At 41.6% G+C, this 19400-nt stretch overlaps 1 protein-coding gene across 1 annotated transcript in view; it reads right to left on the bottom strand.

Moving 5' to 3' along the window:
• Positions 1-19400, bottom strand: part of ATF6 (activating transcription factor 6) — a 255241-nt gene that overhangs the window by 159582 nt on the left and 76259 nt on the right. Inside the window, exons 11-12 of the mRNA XM_006142264.2 lie at positions 16011-16196; positions 14140-14231 (exon numbers count right to left, since the gene is read on the bottom strand). Of these exons, the coding sequence (XP_006142326.1) occupies positions 14140-14231; positions 16011-16196 (278 nt within the window). The remainder of the gene's footprint in view (positions 1-14139; positions 14232-16010; positions 16197-19400) is intronic.

Genomic DNA, 19400 nt, shown 5'->3' with positions numbered 1-19400 from the left:
CTCAGATGTGCTAGCATGACAACGGTATCTGCACAACCTGAGATACACGGCAATCCCTGGGGGTGCGGGAGAGAATTACACTCACCTAATCCCAAAATGGTCTTGATACAAACGTAAAACAAAAACAAAAATGCATATATCAAACAGAAGAGACATCAGCACAGAGTAGGGGGAAGGAAGGAAGGAAGGGAGGGAGGGAGAGAGAGAGAGAGGGAGAGGCAGAGGCAGAGGCAGAGGGAAGGAAGAAAAAGCCATGCCCCTGGTATGAATATCAAGTTTCTTTCTTTGGTTAAGGCAGCTGAATCCCACATGGCTGACTGCGCAGCTGGAGTCCCACACTCAGTGGCTTGAGAAAAACACCAGGTGTGCTAACATGCAAGCCCTATATCCCACAAGAGAAAGGACAAGGAGCTGAGCATGACTATGACTGTCCCCTGTGTAGGCTGCTTTCTCACTGAAAAACAAAAACAAAAACAAAAACAAACCTATAGTCCCTCCGCTAACTCAGCAGCCTACAGAGCTCATAACATGACAGAGCTAACAAACGCTGGATTGCAAGTAGGATTTAAGACTGGTATTTCTCCAACTAGCTCCTAACATCGTGTTCTATAAAGAACAGTGTGTTTTTAGCACAATTTGTTGCTGATTAAACTTTATGCTGCTAACAGAATCTGTTTAAAGTTCTTTTCTTCCTTTTATCTTTTTAAAACATCTATTTATTTTTTAACCTATTTATCTCTTGTGATTTTCAAGCTGCTGGGTCTGGAACTTGAACTACAGTTGGCCATGGAGGGGAATCCAGCCCCTTAGCCACCACTTCACCTTCGGGCCCTGGAAGTTCCTTTCTTTCCATCATAATTAATCTACTTTTCTGTTTTCATTCCTTATTTCTAACTCCTCTTTTCTTTTCCTCTTTTTTTTTTTTTTTTTTAAGAGAGAGATTTTTGCTATACGGAGTATGAGCTCACCAGAGAGGCAGGAGGCAGAGAGAGACAGAGAGACAGAAAGCAAGAAATCATCCCCCCCAGAGGTGATTGCCACACTGCAATCCCTTCTCCTCCATTCTCCTCTCAAGATTTGAGGCATGCATGCACATGCACCCAGTGTGAGTTCAAGTCGCCGGGCCTGGGGCTCGAACCGTGGTTGCCTACTAACCCCTCTTTTCTTAAAGTAATTCAGTTTCCCCTCTACCAAGAAATATTTTTACAAGCACCCTGAACAAACACTGCTCATGTCCCCCAACCCTCCCTATCTCCTCTCAGATGTGCTAGCATGACAACGGTATCTGCACAACCTGAGATACACGGCAATCCCTGGGGGTGCGGGAGAGAATTACACTCACCTAATCCCAAAATGGTCTTGATACAAACGTAAAACAAAAACAAAAATGCATATATCAAACAGAAGAGACATCAGCACAGAGTAGGGGGAAGGAAGGAAGGAAGGGAGGGAGGGAGAGAGAGAGAGAGGGAGAGGCAGAGGCAGAGGCAGAGGGAAGGAAGAAAAAGCCATGCCCCTGGTATGAATATCAAGTTTCTTTCTTTCTTCTTCTTTTTTTTTTTTTTGTGAGGTTTTTTGCTATAGGGCACGTGCACTCGCCAGACAGATAGAGAGAGACAGAGAGACAGAAGGCGAGAAATCACCCCCCAGGGGGGATGGCCACACCGCAATCCCTTCTCCATTCTCCTCTCGGGATCTTGGGCACACACGCACACGCACCTGGCGTGAGTTTAAGCCACCGGGTCCGGGACTCGAACTGCGGCCGACCACGTGGGAGTCCAGCGATATAGCCATTACGCTAACTGCTGGTGCCTGAATATCAAGTTTGACCTCAGAGCACATCTGTGGAATTGGGGACTCAAGGAAATTGCAAAGATTAAGACCCCTCCCTACAAAAAAAAATCTTTTTCTCAATCTCATAAAATGTAAATGTGATAACCACTGATAGTAGGTCTTGTCCAATTTCAAAGTCTACGTGAAAGTTTGCATATTAAGAATGATTAGAAGATACTGTTTACAACGCAGAAACTAGTAGTAAAAAAACAAAGAGCAGGGCTGGCAGGTGGCAGGGTGGTTAAGGGTGCTGGATTCCCATATGGCCAACTGCAGTTCGAGTCCTGGACCTAGAGGCTTACTTTCTCACTTTCTCTCTCTCTCTTTCACTCTGGTCAAATTAAAATAAATAAAGTTAAATAAAATAATTCTTAGAGAGAGAGACAACAAGCGTGGCTATGAAAATTAAGGAAGATATACAATCTCCTCTTCTCAAATTAATCAGTCAAAAAAGGTGAAATGTGAAATAACCTGTCTTTTTAAATTTTGTTTTCTAGGGGCCAGCAGGTGGCATGATGGTTAAGAAGCTGGACACCCACGTGGCCAACTGCGGTCTGAGTCCCAGACCTGGCGGCTTGCTTTCTCACTCCCCCTGTTCCCTGTGTCTCTGGTCAAATTTTTAAAATATAATAATGATGACTAGAAGAAAATAATTCCTTAAAATAAATAAATAAATTTTGTTTTCTAAAGCAAAAAGGCTTGGAGGGAGACAACTTCTTTTCCATCTCTGAATTAAATTTTGGTTCGGGTCACGTGTCACTTCCCGTGGACTGCCTCTCTGCTCTTCTCTGCACGTCTCTGATTCTCCTCTCCTCTGTGAAGACGCTCCTCTCGGCTGCCTCCGCTCACCTCCCTGTTCCCAGTACCACTCTCGGCACACACACCACGTTACTTGGCTCTAATGGTAACAGGGCCTGGCGCCAGTCAGTTCCACGCCTTCCTCTTCTGTGGAGAACGAGATGCCAGACGTGGCCCGCCGCGGCCTACGATTTCAGTACTGCCCTTACGTTCTCTATCAGACACTCTCTGCCTCGTCACACCTGACCATGCATTCCTTCACTGGTCACCCAGCAACAACCAGGACGGGATTATTCAGGAGCTACTGCATGGAAAGCACAGTCTACAGGTCAGGAAAAGAGGCCAAGAGGTGGCATGGTAGGTTAAGGTGCTGGACTTTCACGTGGACAACCACGGTTCATGTCCCGGACCTTGCTTTCTCACTTTCCCTCTCACTCTGTCTCTCTCTGGTGAGTACAAATGCCCTACAGCAAATTTAAAAATAAAAATAATAATAAAGTTAAATAAGTAATTCTTTTTTTTTCCCTAGAGGTTCTTGCCTTAGAGCATGTGTGCTCACTGGAGAGAGAAAGAGACAGAGATAGTGAGAAGGAAAGTGAGAAGTCACACACCCCCCCGAGGGGATGGCCATGCACAAACTCTTCTCCTCCATTCTGCTCTCAGGATTTTGGACACACATGTACATGCGCCCAGTGTGATTTTCAAGCTGCTGGGCCCAGGACTCAGACCACAGCCAACCACATGAGACCCAGCACCTTAACCTCCATACCACCTGCTGGCCCCCAGAACTTTGGCTCTTAACAAAAACAATAACCTATAGCAATGACACAGATGTATCAACAAATGTAATATGTTCTAAGACATGTAAACATGTAACCTGGCAGCACCAGGAGGACACACAGTCCAGACTAGAGGGGAGCCGAATTTGCTCATGCCACTTCTGAACTTGGTGTTAACAATCCCCTTGCTTCCTGTCCTAGCTCCCCCACATCTGTGTGCATTTACACTGTTTAATTTTTCCAATTTAAACTTACATAAATGTAGCCAGAATAATATTCTTCTGTAATTTGCTTTTTCTTTTTTAATATTTTAATTTTTAAAGAAGTATTTCATTTGATTTATTCTCATCATTACTTTTCAATTTGGCCAGAGAAAGACAGAGAGAAGGAAAGTGAGAAAGCAAGCTACCAGGCCTGGGACTTAAACCATGGTCAGCCATATGGGAGTCCAGTACCCTAACCACCACGCTGCCTGCCAGCCCTGCAATTTGCTTTTCTGGGCATCACGTGGCACAGCCTACAGAGCAAAGTCTGATAAATAGCATGTGTAACCGTTTGTTATGATTTCATTATGATTTCTTCTTTGATCGAAATGGGTTATTTACAATATTCGCTAATTTTTAAAGAATTATTTAAATTTATTTATTATTTTTTCATTTCCTATAGGGCATGTATACTCACCAGAGAGAGAGACCGGGGGGAGGGGGTGAGGGAGGAGTGATAAAGAAAGCCACCAGGGCCAGGACTCAAACCGTGGTCAGCCATGTGGGAGTCAACATCTCAACCCCACACCACAGTTCTTAGTTACCTTTATGTTACTGATTTCTATCTTAATTGCACTGATAACCAACCACACGTTGGTCTTCGAAATTTATTAAGACTTATTTTATGACCTAATACAAGATTAATTTCTTAACATTTCTATGTACAGTTGAGAAACTTCATGTGTTGACAGATATAGGGTTTATATATGGTCATTAGATTACAATAACAACATTCAGTTTTCTGTGTATTTGCAGATATTCTTGTCTATGCGGTCTACCAATAAAAAGTACACTAAAATTTCCCACTATGGCAGCAGAACATCAATTTCCCGAGTCTGCCAATGATTATTTCTAAGCTACTGGGCCATCGGAAAAGTCATGATGTACTCTTCCATATTTTTCTATGCAAAAATGTGTCATGACTATTTCGACAACCCAATATATTCTTCAGCAATTTAAAATATCTTCCTAGTGAACTAAACTTTTTAATCAATTTGTAGTAACTATGTAAAATAACGTTTTTCTTCTGCAAGTTTATTTGATAGTAATATAGCAACTCCAGCTTTCTTTTGGCTACTATTTCTTTTTTCCATCCTTTGATGGTCAACTTTTCTGTAGCCTTTTGTTTGTTAAGGTGTTTCTCTTACAATGCAGAGTGGAATTTTGTTTGTTCCCCTTCTGGTCTGACAATCTTCACTTTCTAAACACAAAGTTGGGTTCTTTTCTGCTTATTGTGATTACTAATGATATTCCACATTCACTTCTACTATCACTTGATGTGTTTTCATAATCTAGTGGTTTTCCTTCTTTATATGACTTCTTTTAGATCAAGTCTGACCATCCCATCATGGTTTTCTTTTTTTTTTTTTGGGGGGGGGGGTAAGATTTTGTCATAGATTACCCAAGAACTTCAAAATGCCAGTTTAATTCAACAAGTTCAAACATTATCAGTATCCTTCCTACCTCCCAAAAAATAATCAAAACTTTAACTTCACACACACCACTCCCAATTTATCAGGTACTACAATGGGTCTTCGAAACATTCATAGAATATGCTTATTAAGAAAAAACTATGCAGGGATTTCAAGGTTTTTTGGTACCAAAATAAACTGATACTTTTATTTCATTTTTCACAAACTTTTTAAAGTGTCCTCATACTGTCCAAAAACCACTTCCCTCTTGATTTGTGTTAATCCTACAAACTGCACATTGTTGGTATTTTATATCATCAACTTGTTTTAAAGCTTCATTCATATTTATTATTTTTGCCATTGTTAGCTATTCATTTCTGCATTTCAAACCAGGAAGATTTTCCTTCTTTCCGAAGTATATTCTTTGGAAATCTTTTAGTAAGAGTCTGCTAACAGTAAACTCTCCAATTTCACTTGTCTTCAGGTATGTTTATGCTTAAAAGACTTTCATTAGATGAGTTATTTTTCTCAAAACTTTAAGGATATCTTTTCACTGGTTTCTGGATTACACTGAGACTACTGGGAAGTCAGATGCCAGTCTAGCGGAAACTCTTATAGGTTTTATAAGAGTTTCTGGCTCTCAGCGGTTTTAAAGTCCACTTTACCTTTGGTGTTCTGTAAACTCACTAGGTGGTATCTAGACATGGGTATCTTTCTTTTTTATCTAGTTCTTTTTTATATTTTTTTCTGGAATTTTTTATTTATTCCAAGTGTGGCAAATCTTCTCTCTTTCACAAATTCTAATAAGTTATTAGTTTATTCACTCCTCAAATATTTCCTTCCCTCAATTTCTCTACTTCCTTATAGTATCTTTTTTTTTCTTTTTTTAGATTTTGCCATAGGGTACATGCATTCACCAGAGACAGACAGAAAGAAGGAAAATGAAAAATCACCCTGCCCCCTCTGGGAGATAGCCATGCCTCAATCCCTTCTCCTCCCTTCTTGACTCAGGATGTTGGGCATGCACGCACACACACTTGCCCAGGGTGATTTTCAAGCGACCAGGTCTGAGACTCAAACTGTGGTTGACCATGTGAGAATCCGGTGCCCCTAACCACCACACCACCTGCTGGTCTCAATTTGGGCTTTTTTTTTTTTTTTAAAGGAAGTCACAGCACTCATGTATATGCAGGCTTGAACATCCATGAACGAGGTCCTTGGCTGAAAGAATTATCAGGTGGCCAGCTGGTGGCACAATGGTAGCACAAGGCTCTGTGGCGCTAGACTCGCAACAGAAGGTCCTGGGTTTGGGTCTTGAGGCCTCCCTGTACATAGCAGATGCATGTGGGCATCATCTGGGCTGGCAAGGGCTACAGGTGGCTTGCAGCATGAGGCCTTGTTGAGAATACTATTTCTCTGTCCCTCCGTCTTTCTCATTCATGGAAGAAATTTTTTAAATTAAAATTAATTTTTTTCAATTTTATAGGGTCATTTTTAGAGACTCTCAAACACACACCCAAAAAAAAGAAAATGTCTATTTGTGGAACCAGCAGAAGACATAATGATTATGTCGCTGGACTCCCATGTAGTCTACCACGGTTCGCATCCTAGATCCGGTAGCTTAAAATTCATGCTGGGCTCAAGTGTGTGTGTGTCCAAAATCCTGAGAGGAGAATGGAGGAGAAGGGATTATGGTGTTGCCATCCCCCCAGGAGGTGATTTTTCACTTTCTGTCTCTCTCTGTCTCTCTGGTGAGTGCATGAGCCCTATAGCAAAAATCTCTCCTAAAAAAATAAAGTCCATTTTTCTGGCCAAACATCTGGTACCTAAGAGAAGTTTAGTTTGAGCTCATAATCTTTTGTTTAAAAGCCTTTACAATTCCCACAGCAATTAAAGCATAATAATACTCGAGGTTTCTAGACAAACGAGACCAGAGATGCGGAAGCTGTTCAGTAAATACTTTCCAGGTGGTACTAGGAAGGTTCCTGCTCCTCTGGCAGGCTCCCAGACCTGAAATGATCTCATTCGGGCAGCGAAGAGAAGGCCAGCGACGGGGTCAATCAAGAATTGCTCCTGGACAGCACACAGGATGGGACGTTCCCATTCCCAACATTGTTTAGGGACAAGTGTCCGTCTTTCAAATCACAGTTGCTCTCTGGGCTTTGATGATCCACTTTCCTGCCAAATCTTGTCTAGAAGAAATCGTCCTCGGATTTTATGAGTTTTACAGCACACAGTTACTTCCCTGTCTCCTCCTTGGTGCCTGGAGATACTCCAACTTATTACGCTACTTCTTACATTTTTAAGGCCTTCCAGCTCTTCTCTTTGTTGCTTTTTTTAAACCGAAGACGTTCAACATGTTTTTAAATTTAAAGAAGTTCTTAATATTCCCACGCTTCATGACTCTGTTTCTGACGCCTCATACACAGGGAGATACAGATCTCGGCTGGTTGATTTTCAAGTATGTCAACCTTCTCCTATTCTGATTTTCTCTTTGTCTGCTGTTCAACTCATTCATTTTGAACACAAATCCTTTCTTGATAAAAGAGGGACCACTATCTCTTCTAGCCATAATGGGTACATCTACCAGGGAAAAGAAGCCCACCCCACACACTCCCTTCATCTCAACATCTGTGGATATCAGTCATCCATTTTAAATGTTTGCTCCGTTCTTTTTTATTTCCCTAAACTTCTACTGAGTCATGAGAACTTCCATGAAAGATGTCCCTCCAGCCTCATCCTCACTTCCTACCATAATCCAATCCTCTCTACTTCATGGGAGTGCTATTTCATAAAATACCACTCTTCTGAGTGCCACTATCAAAGTTCCTGATTGACTCCATATTCCTTCAAGAACATGCCTGTGATTTTGTGATATAAGAAGTAATATTTGGGTTGCATCTCTGCACAGAGCTCCTACAATCCCTGGAATTTCTGAGTGATAGGGAGTGAGAGAAACACCTGTTACTCTTAATGAGCCCCTTTCGACCACATCTGAATTTATGCGGAAGAGGTGACTCCTAGAAGATGCTGCTGGAGGAACCACCCACAGTGATTAGAGGGTGCAAACTCACAGCCCCATCCCTGGGGAGCTGAGAGAGACTGGAGATTGGCTTCAACCACCCAATGGCCAACGTTAATCAATGTCTACTTAATGAAGCCTCCATAAGCAATCGGGTGTGGAGAGCACCCTGGCTGGCAGGTGCTCATCTGGAAGCTTTAACCACCACGCCACCTGCTGGTCCCTAGACTGTACTTTCATTCATGTCTGCATCCCCAGTTCCTCACTTAGCACCTGGCAAACCAACAGTGCTCTACAAATACTGGTTGTATGTCTGATTAAATAAATAGGCAATTACTTTATACAACCTCAGATGAGACATGAGGAGCTAAAAGTACACAGCCTCTCAGCAGCAGCAAATAAACACATTTAATGCATATCTACTCTAGAATAAGCACTGTAATGTTGCTGTAAATAATCAAGACAACATGATCGGAGACCTTACAGCGGGGATAAAATATGCATAGGAAAAATTGAGTAATAGCACAAAACAAGACTTCATTCAACGAGTGGAAGAAAATATCTATGACAGATGATATAACTGATAAAAAGTGGCTGAATAAAGAATGCCAACAATGTCAGTGGGAACATTAAAATCAAAGGCTGTGAAGGAAGAAAAAGAGACTGATCTTTGCTAGCAGATGGTAAACAGAATTCTTGGTAGGCAGGCTGAACTGAGAAGGTTTATGTGTGGCTTGTGTGCTGGGTGTTTGCTTTTCAACAATTGAGTAGCTGACATGTAAATATTTTCTCAAGAATATTTAAAACCATACTGTCTCTGTTGTTATAGAGTCAAACAAAATTATACAAAATTATAAGAAATATCGTGAATATTATCTTTAAAATTCAGTATTTTGAAATTCTGAAAGTTGTTTATTAATTGTCAAGAACTATGGAGTATGAGCAAAAATTTTTTGATATGTAAAGCAAATGTTTTTGGGAAAATGTAAAAATAAATAAATGGAAAAAATTGTAGACACATTTATCTACACTATTCACTGTCCATGACACACGGCCTAGGTCGTACGGAAATAATTCCTAATCTTCTTTCACATCTTAACACAATCTCCTTTTTCTCAGAGAACTTTGCCTTACTTCCTAACTAGGTCAAGTGAACCTATTACGTGGTGTGGCACCTGACATGGCTATCATCTTGCAGTTATTAGTGTCATCGTTTTATTATCTGTCACCTGCACTAGACTGTAAATTCCATGAGAGCAGGGACCAGTTAGTTTTCCTCACTGTTATAGTCTTAGTCTTGCATTACATCTAACACTCAGTAAATATTCAATAAATACATCTTGATGGCATATTTGAATATGTTTGATTGTGTATAAAAAATTATTTATAAAGGAGAAGGAACGTGGTTGGGAGGATGGTGACCTAGAAGCCTTTCTCTTTCCCATCTATATGCTTCTATACTTTCTGAAGTTTTTACAAAGAATGTATACAAGGGGTCTTCAAAACGTTAATGGAGGGTTGACCCCATGGTCAACCATGGTTTGAACCCCAGTGCCAGTGGCTTGAAAAACATGTCAGGGGGCCAGCAGGTAGCATGGTGGTTAAGACACTGGACTCCCAGGGAACCAGCAGTTAGCGTAATGGCTATGTCGCTGGACTCCCACGTAGTCGACCGCGGTTCGCGTCCCGGACCCGGTGGCTTAAAACTCAAGCCGGGCGCGTGTGTGTGCGTGTCCAAGATCCCGAGAGGAGAATGGAGGAGAAGGGATTGTGGCGTGACCATCCCCCCTGGGGGGTGATTTCTTGCTTTCTGTCTCTCTGTCTCTCTCTGTCTGTCTGGCAAGCACACACGCCCTATAGCAAAAACCTCTCCAAAAAAAACAAAGACTGGACTCCCACATGGCTGACCCTAGTTCGAGTCCCAGACCTGACAACTTGACTTTCTCACTTTTTCTCTTGCTGTTTCTCTCTCTAGGTCTCTTTCTGGTAAGTGCCCATACCTTATAGCAAATTTTAAATAATAATAAATAAATAAATAAATAAATTTAAAAATTTAAAAAAAAACATGCCAGGCATGTGTACCCAAAATCCTGACAGGACAGAGAAATAGAGGATAAGGGATTGCAGTGTGACCATATCACATGGGGGGGGAGGGGTGTTTTCTCTCTGTGTCTCTGTCTCTCTCTCTCTAGTAACCATATGTTCCCTCTGGCCAATTTAAAAGAACAGTTCAGGGGCAAGCAGGTGACATGAAGGTTAAGGCAGTTGAGTCCCTTATGGCCCACTGTGCAGTTCAAAGGCCAGACCTAGAAGCTTGAAAACACATCATGTACAGGTGTGTGTGTGTGTGTGCCAAAAATCCCAAGGGAATGGAGGAGAAGGAACTGCGGCATGGTTATCCCCTCTATGGGGGTGATTTCTCTCTCTCACACATTCTCTCTCTCTCTCTCTCTCTCTCTCTCAATCTGTCTCCAGTGAGCACACATACCCTATAGCAAAAAAGTTAAAAATTAAAAAAAACCTTCACAATTTGTTTTTTAAAAAATTCACATAGATATGGAAGTAAAGAGCAATTTTATTTTGGTTCAAAGGAATATTTGAAATTCATAGTGCTTTTTTCATAATACGCATTTTCTATGAACTTTCTGAAGATCCTTCATATTCATTCATCTATTATTCTGGAAATTAAAAATGAACAGAGAGGATGCCAGTTCTGTAGCCTAGTGGTTAAGGGAGCTTGATCACCCATGGCTGACTATGGTTCAAATCTTGGCCCCAGAGGCTTGAGAACTACACTGGAAGTGTGTGCATGTGTGCCCCAAATCCCCACTCCCTGTCTGGTGAGTACAAGCACTCTACATTTATTATGAACAAACAGGTAAAGATACATTAAAAAGGGAAAGGAGGAGAAGGAACCGCCTCTGCAGTAACAAAAGTTAGAATCTTCAGTGTGGAGTACTAATCATTGCCCTAAAGAGCTGATATTGGGACTAGCAGATAGCATAATGGTTACATTGCTGGACTCCCACATGGCCGACCATGGTTCGAGTCCCAGACCCAGCGGCTTGCTCTCTCACTCCCGCTGTACTCCTCTCTCTTTGTCTCTCTCTGGTGAGCGCATGTCCTAGCCATAATGGTAACTCTGAACAGCTAGTCAGTATCACAAATTTCCCATACGAAAAATAAAAAAACTTTGTCTTCAGAGGCCAGCAGGTGGTGTGGAGGTTAAGGTGCTAGAGTCCCACATGGCCAACTGCAGTTCAAGTCCCAGACCTGGCAGCTTGCTTTCTCACTTTCTCTCAGTCTCACTCTCTCTCACGTGCGCACGCACACACACACAGGCCCTATAAGCAAGTTGAATAATGATTATAATAATAATTAATAAAACTAAATAAATAATTCTTTTTAAGAAATTACCTTCCATCATAAAACTAATCATCTTTCTGCATCTGTTTCACTTTGTAATAACAAGATTTTCACATAGTCCTTCAAGATGGAAATTTTGGAATTATCTTTAACTTCCCTCTTTCCTTGTTTGCATCCCAAGTTACATTTGTTATCAAATCCCACAAAGTCAGTATTAGAGATGCACCCTGAGATGGTCCATCCTTTCCACCCCATAGCCTAAGATCAGCCTCTCTGGTATTATCTGAGATACATCAACAGTCTTCTGGCCCTGTCTCTGCCAACGGTCCCTCCTCTGTCCAATCCATTCTCAATACAATCCTCTGAGTTACCTTCCTAACAGGCAAAGCTGACTATGTCACACTCTGCCACAACTGAGGGATGCCTCACTGTATCCAGTAGCCTCCTCGGCCCTTCATCATCTGTCCCCCACCATGTCTGGCCTCCAGCACACTCCCCACATGTACGAAATAGCTGAACTTCTCACTTTGCCCTGGAAAGGTCAGACCATCTCATAACCATGCTTTAAACATGCTGTTCTCTCCACTTGCCTTGCCTTGCCCATGCTTTCCAAAAGTAAGCAGTATCGCGTGTCAAGGTCCAGCTTCCTCTGAAGTGACTCCCCTCATCACTTAGCCATTCAACAATAATGTCCTGCGCATCTATCCACATGACATACACCTTCACCTCAAGACACCCATACTCTCGTTTATACTCTTTCTGTACTTTGTTCACACAAGGTAGGAAGGGATCTCTTCAAAAAGTTCATGAAAATGCATATTACAAAAAAAACTATGTGTGGATTTCAAATAATTTTTGCACCAAAATAAACTCATACTAATTTGTTATATAACACCTCTGAACAGGGTCTAGTTTGAGGCACTAAGACAGATAAGACAATCAGTTTGGAAAGAGCACCTATCAGAGCAACAGAAATTCTGCTAACATTGAAGTACAAACAAACATCAAATTTATGGTGATGCTTGGGTGGGAGAATGTTGAAATCACTGATGTTTTATAAGAAGTTTACAAGGCCAGCGCCCCAAAGAAATGAGCAGTTTAAAAATAGGTAACTTTAAGAAGGGACCGGGCAATGTTGACGTGACACCTGAGCAGCAGGCCATCCACATCTATTGGGTTGCTGGAAAAGTCATGATGCATTTTTACATAGGAAAACAAAAAAGTACATTATGACTTTTCCGACAACCCAATATTTATGAGGAAAAAATTAATCTAATTCATGTCTTAGTTGAAGACGACTAAGGATTCACAACAGTAAGAATAGCCAACACCACAGATATCGCAAATGGTTCAGTTTATGCAATTCTGACTCAAACATTAAAGGTGAGCAAACTTTCTACTCGATGGATGCCAAAACTATTACACCCAGATCAGCTGCAGGTAAGAGCAGAACTTTCGATGGAAAATTTAAACTAGTGGGATCAAGATCCCAAAGTATTTTTTCTAAGAATTACAACAGGAGGTAAAACATGGTGTTACCAGCATAATCCTGAAGATCAACCACAAAGCAATGGTCCCCAAGAGGTGGAACTGGTCTGGTTAAAGCAAAAGTGGCCCAGTCAAGAGCAAAGGTTGTGGCACCAGTTCTTCTGTTTGGTTGGTTGTTTTGTTTTGTTTAGATTTTTGCCATAGGGTACGTCTACCCATCAGAGAGAAACAGAAAGTAGAAAAGAGAAAAATCAACTCCCAGGAGGAATGGCCGAGCTGCAATTCCTTCTCCAGTTTCCTCCCGAGATTTGGGGCACATATGCATACATACATGATTTTCTAGCTGTCAGGTCTGGGAATGGAACTGCAGTTGGCCATGTGAGAGTTCAGCACCTTAACCACCATGCCACCTGCTGGCCCCCATGGCAACAGCTTTTTGTGATGCTCATAGCATTTGCTTGTTGACCTCTGGAGGGCCAAAGAACTAAAATATTTGCTTATTATGGGAGTATTTTGAGAAAGTTAGCTAAAGCTTTAGCAAAAAAAAAAAAAAAATGTCCAGGACTGCTTTATCAGAGAGCTGTTGTCCACCACAATAACACACCTGTTCATTCCTCTCATCAAACAATGGCCTTTCTCAAGAATTCTGATGGGCAATTAGTCAGCATCCATCTTACAATACTGATTTGGATCCTTCTACCTTCTTTTTGTTTCCTAATCTTAAAAATAAACACTCATTTTTCTATGGTCAATAATATAAAAAAGACTGTACTGGCATGGCTCAATACCAGGACCTTCGGTTCCTTGGGGATAGACCAGATGGATGACGTCATCACTTACAAAAGTGTCTTGAACTTGGTGGGGCTTATGTTGAGACATAGAGTTTATATTTTCTATTTTTAAATTCTACTTTTCTATGAACTTTTCGATGTCCCTTCATACTGCTATTATTACATTTTTCACCTTCCATCACAGTTACCCTTTTACATGTCTACCCTCCCAACTGGATCATGAGATCTTTGCAGGCACGGCTTCTGTCAATCGCATTTTAAGCATCCAGGATACTGACTTTGTTCAAACTAGTCAGTTTTAACCATCTTATGAGTAGCACTCATGAGTAACAAATAATGACGATTAAATTTTCAGCATTAGTGCCTGAAACAAACACCTGCACTTACCTCATAGGTCCATAGTTCAGAATTATAAATGCCAATACAATCATCACACAGACGGCTCTCCGCTTTGGACTAGGGACTTTAAGCCTCTGGTTCTAAACGGAATGAGCATATTAAATACAATTAAATTACACATCAATTACAATGAAAATACCTATCCTCCCTTTTTTTTGGGGGGGGGAGATTTTTGCTATAGGGCACGTGCGCTAGCCAGACAGACAGAGAGAGACATAGAGACAGAAAGCGAGAAATCACCCCCCAGGGGGGATGGTCACACCGCAATCCCTTCTCCTCCATTCTCCTCTCTGGATCTTGGGCACGCACACACACGCGCCCAGCGTGAGTTTTAAGCCACCGGGTCCAGGACGTGAACCGCGGTTGACTACGTGGGAGTCCAGCGACATAGCCATTACACTAACTGCTGGTTCCCCCTATCCTCCTCTTCACCAGTTATATGAATATCTTTTTTTTTTAATTTTGCTAGAAGGCACATGTGCTCCCAGGAGAAAGAGGGAAAGAAAGAGCAGGAAAGTGAGAAAGCAACCCCGATGAAGAATGGCCATGCAACAATCTCTTCTCCTTTCTGGATTTGGGTATGCACACACATGCACCTAGTGTGTTTTCATGCCACCAGGTCCAGGACTCAAACCACACAGTTGGGCAACTGCCTTAACTACCATGCCACTGGCTGGCCCTATGACTATCTTTTCTTATTTAAAAATAGAAATAAAACTCAAAGATGAGGAAATAGTACTTTTCAAAAGACTACAGCAGAGCCTTCCAAGTTCCTGTTTTTAGCAGACAGAGAAAAGGACCAAAGCAAAATGAAAAACACACAGCAGGGGCTGGGTAATGGTACAGGGATAACCCAACTGGACCCAATTGGAAAGGTCCTAGGTTCATGTCCTGGGATCTCCCTGAGCATGCTGGGTTCATACACCTGTGCCTGTGATCCCGGCCTGCTGAGACTAGGGGTGTATTGTAAAGACTCTGTTGGGGATGCTTGTCTCCTGTTCTCATAAAACAAAGGAATAAACAAGCTTAAAAAAAAAAAAGGAAAAAGATATAGGACCAGTCAGTGGTGTGGTGCTTAGGCACTAGACTCCCACATGGCCAATCACAGTTCAAGTCCTAGACCTGTGTGGCTTGAGAATCACACCAGGAGCATGTGTGTGTATGCCCAGATCCCAGGAGGAGAATGGAGGAGAATGGAGGAGAAAGGACTCCTGTCTCTCTCTGTATTATCTCTGGCGAGCACACACACTTCATAGCAAAAACATTAAAAAGGTGGGGGGGAGAGACCTAGCAGGATATTTAGGACCCTCGATGTGATACATTTAGTCAGGGGAAAAAAGGACGGGAGGGGTGGTTTCAAAGATAACAACTGCAGAAAAATCCAAGAAAGGAGGCAACTTCTATATGTAGTTGGGAGGGCCCTCTTTCTAGTGTGTTATCCTTACTGAAAATATGTTAGGACTTATTACATCCTCATTCTCCCAGCATGATGATGTCATAAAATTTAAAGTATAATGAGACCAGCAGATGGACTAATGGCTATGTCACTGGACTCCCATGTAGTTGACCATGGTTTGAGTCCTGGACCCAGCAAGTGTGCGTGCATGTGTGCGTGCGTGCCCAAAATCCTGAGAGGTGAATGGAAGAGAAGGGACTGCAGTGTGGCCCCCCCCTCTGTGGGGGGGGGGGAGGTGATTTCTCACTTTCTGTGTCTCTGTCTCCCTCTGTCTCTGCAGCAAATTCACATGCCCTATAGCAAAAATCTCTCTTTAAAAAAATAAAGTATAAAATTGTATAGATTTATCTATCTGGGAAAACCCTTAAACCCGTATCTTCCTGGCCCGATCGCAAGCACTCACCTCTAACACAACTTCGTCCAGCTGCCGCTTCAGGGACCCATTCTCTTTCTTAAGCTGCTCGTTCTCTGAGAGGGCTGCCTTTAACCTTGCCTCGAGCCCCAGCATGTATTCTTTCTTCTTCTTGCGGGACTGACAAGCAGACTCTCGATTTTTGATCATTCGTTGCTGTCTCCTGAGCACAGCCATCTAGGAAAAGTGACAATGAATCAGAACACTCCCATTTTAGAACCAGATAAAAGTGGATAAGAATACACTGGTTTTTATATTTGTAAACAATAATTGTTCAAAAGCATACATTATCTTTTTTTCCCACCTTTATTGGCTTATATCTCCTATCAGAGACAGAAAGAGAGCAGAGGAGAGAGATAAAAGACAGAGAGAGACAAGCACCCCAAACAGGGCCTTCACTCTGGAATCTAGCCCGAGACTCAGCCAGTCGGGATCACAGGTACACACAAATGCATGCCCAGCAAGTTTACAGTTCTTTTAAAACAGGTTTTTGGGACCAGCTGATGGCGTAATGGTTCCATCACTGGACTCCCACATGGTTGACCACAGTTCGACTTCTAGACCTCGTGGCTCAAACTCATTCCATGTGCGTTTATGAGTGCCCAAAAAATTTCGAGAGGAGAAGGGACTGTGGAGTGGCCATCCCCCCCCCCACCCCCGGGGTAGGGGGGGGCTGATTTCTCACTTTCTGTCTCCCGATCTCTTTCTGACTCTCTGCTGAGCACACGCACTCTATAGCAAAAATCTCTCAAAAAAAAAAAAATTCTACTCAAATTAAGTAAATTAAAGTCAAATGACTGAAAACCTAACCTAAATGTTAATTTCTTCTGGGGCCAGCAGATGGTATGGTGGTTAAGTCGCTAGATTCCCACATGGTTGATCATGGTTTGAATCCTGGACCTGGTAGCTTAAAATCCATGCTAAGCACATGTGTGTACATGCCCAAAATCCCAGGAGGAGAATGGAGAAGAAGGGACTTGGGTATGGCCATTCTCCTTGGGAGGTTATTTCTCACTTTGCCTCTCACTGTCTTTCTCTAATGAGCACATATGCCTATGGCAAAAACCTAAAATAAAAATTCTTCTGGTGTTTTATAAGGCTTACAACTGACCAGCCAACCCTCCCTCAGAAAATACCTTTAAATACGCATGTAAGTATGTATACCTTTAATCCACATCCCTGGCCCTGAATTAATGGTTTATGCTCCAGAACCATGCATTCAATTATATATAAGGTCATGTCTACTTGCAGAGTCATTACCATTTCAAAGTTGTACAAATTAAACTCCTTATCTCCCTCTTTTATTTTTTCCAAAGGGTGCATGTGGCTGCCAGAAAAAGAGAGAGAGATGGTGAGAAGGAAAGTGAGAAACCACCCCTCCTGGTACTGTGGGCACGCATGCACACATGCCCAGTGTGGTTTCAAGACACCAGGTCTAGGACTCCAACCATGGTCAACCATGTGGGAGTCCAGTGCCTTAACCACCATGACACCTGCTGGCCCATCTATTTAGATTTTTAAAAATCTCTCTTCCAGGGCCAGCAAGTGGCATGGTGGTTAAGGCACTGGACTTATTATAAAAATAAATAAATAAAGTTAAATAAAATAATTCTTTTAAAAAATCTCTCTTCTATTAATATAGTATCTCTCAGAGTAAAAGGGAAAAAGTGATCGATCATTAGCTATCATTTTTTTATTCCCTATATGCACTCTCTCTCTCTCTCGCTCTCTCTCTCTCAGTGCCTCATTCACTAAGTGCTGAGTATATGCTAGTTACCAAGTCTCTTCCAGTGAAAAAATGTTTGAGTCATTCATTTCTGTCTATTTCCACCACCATTTTCCTAACACATGTATTAATTCATACCTAGACTGCTACAATAAACTCTTATATCTACTGTCTCCCATCTAACCCTATCTACCATTTCTAAGATAACTCTCCCCAAAAAGCATTTTATTACTCCATTTAAAAAATAAGCTGCAGACACCTCCCCACCTTCTCATCCAAGGCCTTCCATAATGTGACCACCCCCTCCATAAACATACTCTGGGCCCTAACTCCACAACCGTACAAGCCACATCCTCCAATCTTATCATTTAAGGTTACTCTATAAGCTCCACACCTGCTTCCGCATTTGTGTGATCTCTTTTCATTTGGAATGCTATCTCCTCTATTAACCCAATTCCAAAGTCAATCTAAACTCTAATTCTTCTAACCTACTCTGAGTTTTCATTTTCTCTGAACACTTTATACCCTTATGATTCGGAAGATATACTGCAACACTCAAATGGTCTCACTTGTTTCAAAAACATTAGCTCTGGGACCAGGTGGTGTAATGGTTACATCACTAGACTCCCACATAGTCAACTGCGGTTCAAGTCCTAGACCCAGCAGCTTAAAATTCACACCAGGCACATGAGCGTGCATGACCAAAATTCTGAGAGAAGAATGGAGGAGGAAAGATTGCGGTGTGGCCATGCCCACAGGGGATGATTTCTCCCTTTTTGTCTCTATCTCTCTGGTGATTATGCATGCCCTACAGCAAAAATCTCTATCAAAAAGTTAACTCTTCTTTCCACCTAGATTTGGGAGCCAAAACTATGTCTGATACTACTTTTTTGTTTAGTATCTACAAAATCTACCAAAATCAAAACGTACTGAGCAAAATTATATTGTTGTTATGTTTTTATAAGCTATGGAGCCCACAGTTACAGCACTGGTCTAATATTTTTTTAAAGAATTACTGATTTAACTTTGCTTATAGTTATTTTTTTAAATTTGCTATAGGGCACATAAGCTCACCAGACAAAGAGAGAAAGAGACAGGGAAAGTGAGAAAGCAAGCCACCAGGTCTAGGACTTGAACCATGGTCAGCCATGTGGGAGTCCAGGCCCTAACCACCATGCCACCTGCTGGCCTTAACACTGGTCTACTTTTAAGGGGAAGGGAAAGGGTAGCAAAATTAAGTCCATAAAAAGTATAAAATAATAATGTTAAATTGATTACTATCAGTACACAAATGATCAAATCACTGATTTCTACAGATTTGTAGTAAATTTTTAAAAAAATAAACATTCTGTCATGGGGTATGCTAATAACTCTTACCAAGACCCATAAAAAAAGATTAAATGATTTAATATCCATTTCTTTTCAAATAACAATACAGTTCTCATCCTGATACGGTAATTCCTAGACACACAGCTATGCCAAAGCCAACCAAGTGATCTCCCAACACCAACTACTGTCAGCAACCTTTTGATCAAACCCATAAGGAAAAGAAACTTTACATGAGGTGCCAAAAGAGTGGTTCTTTTTTCTTTTCTTTTTAACTGAAACTTCATAAGAACACTCATCTTTTTTTTTTTTTTTTTTTGAGGGGTTTT

The sequence above is a fragment of the Tupaia chinensis genome, unplaced genomic scaffold, assembly GCF_000334495.1.
Source record: "Tupaia chinensis unplaced genomic scaffold, TupChi_1.0 Scaffold000070_1, whole genome shotgun sequence".
NCBI lineage: Eukaryota > Metazoa > Chordata > Mammalia > Scandentia > Tupaiidae > Tupaia > Tupaia belangeri.
The sequence above is the reverse complement of the archived record's forward strand: the minus strand, read 5'-3'. Positions and strand labels throughout refer to the sequence as shown.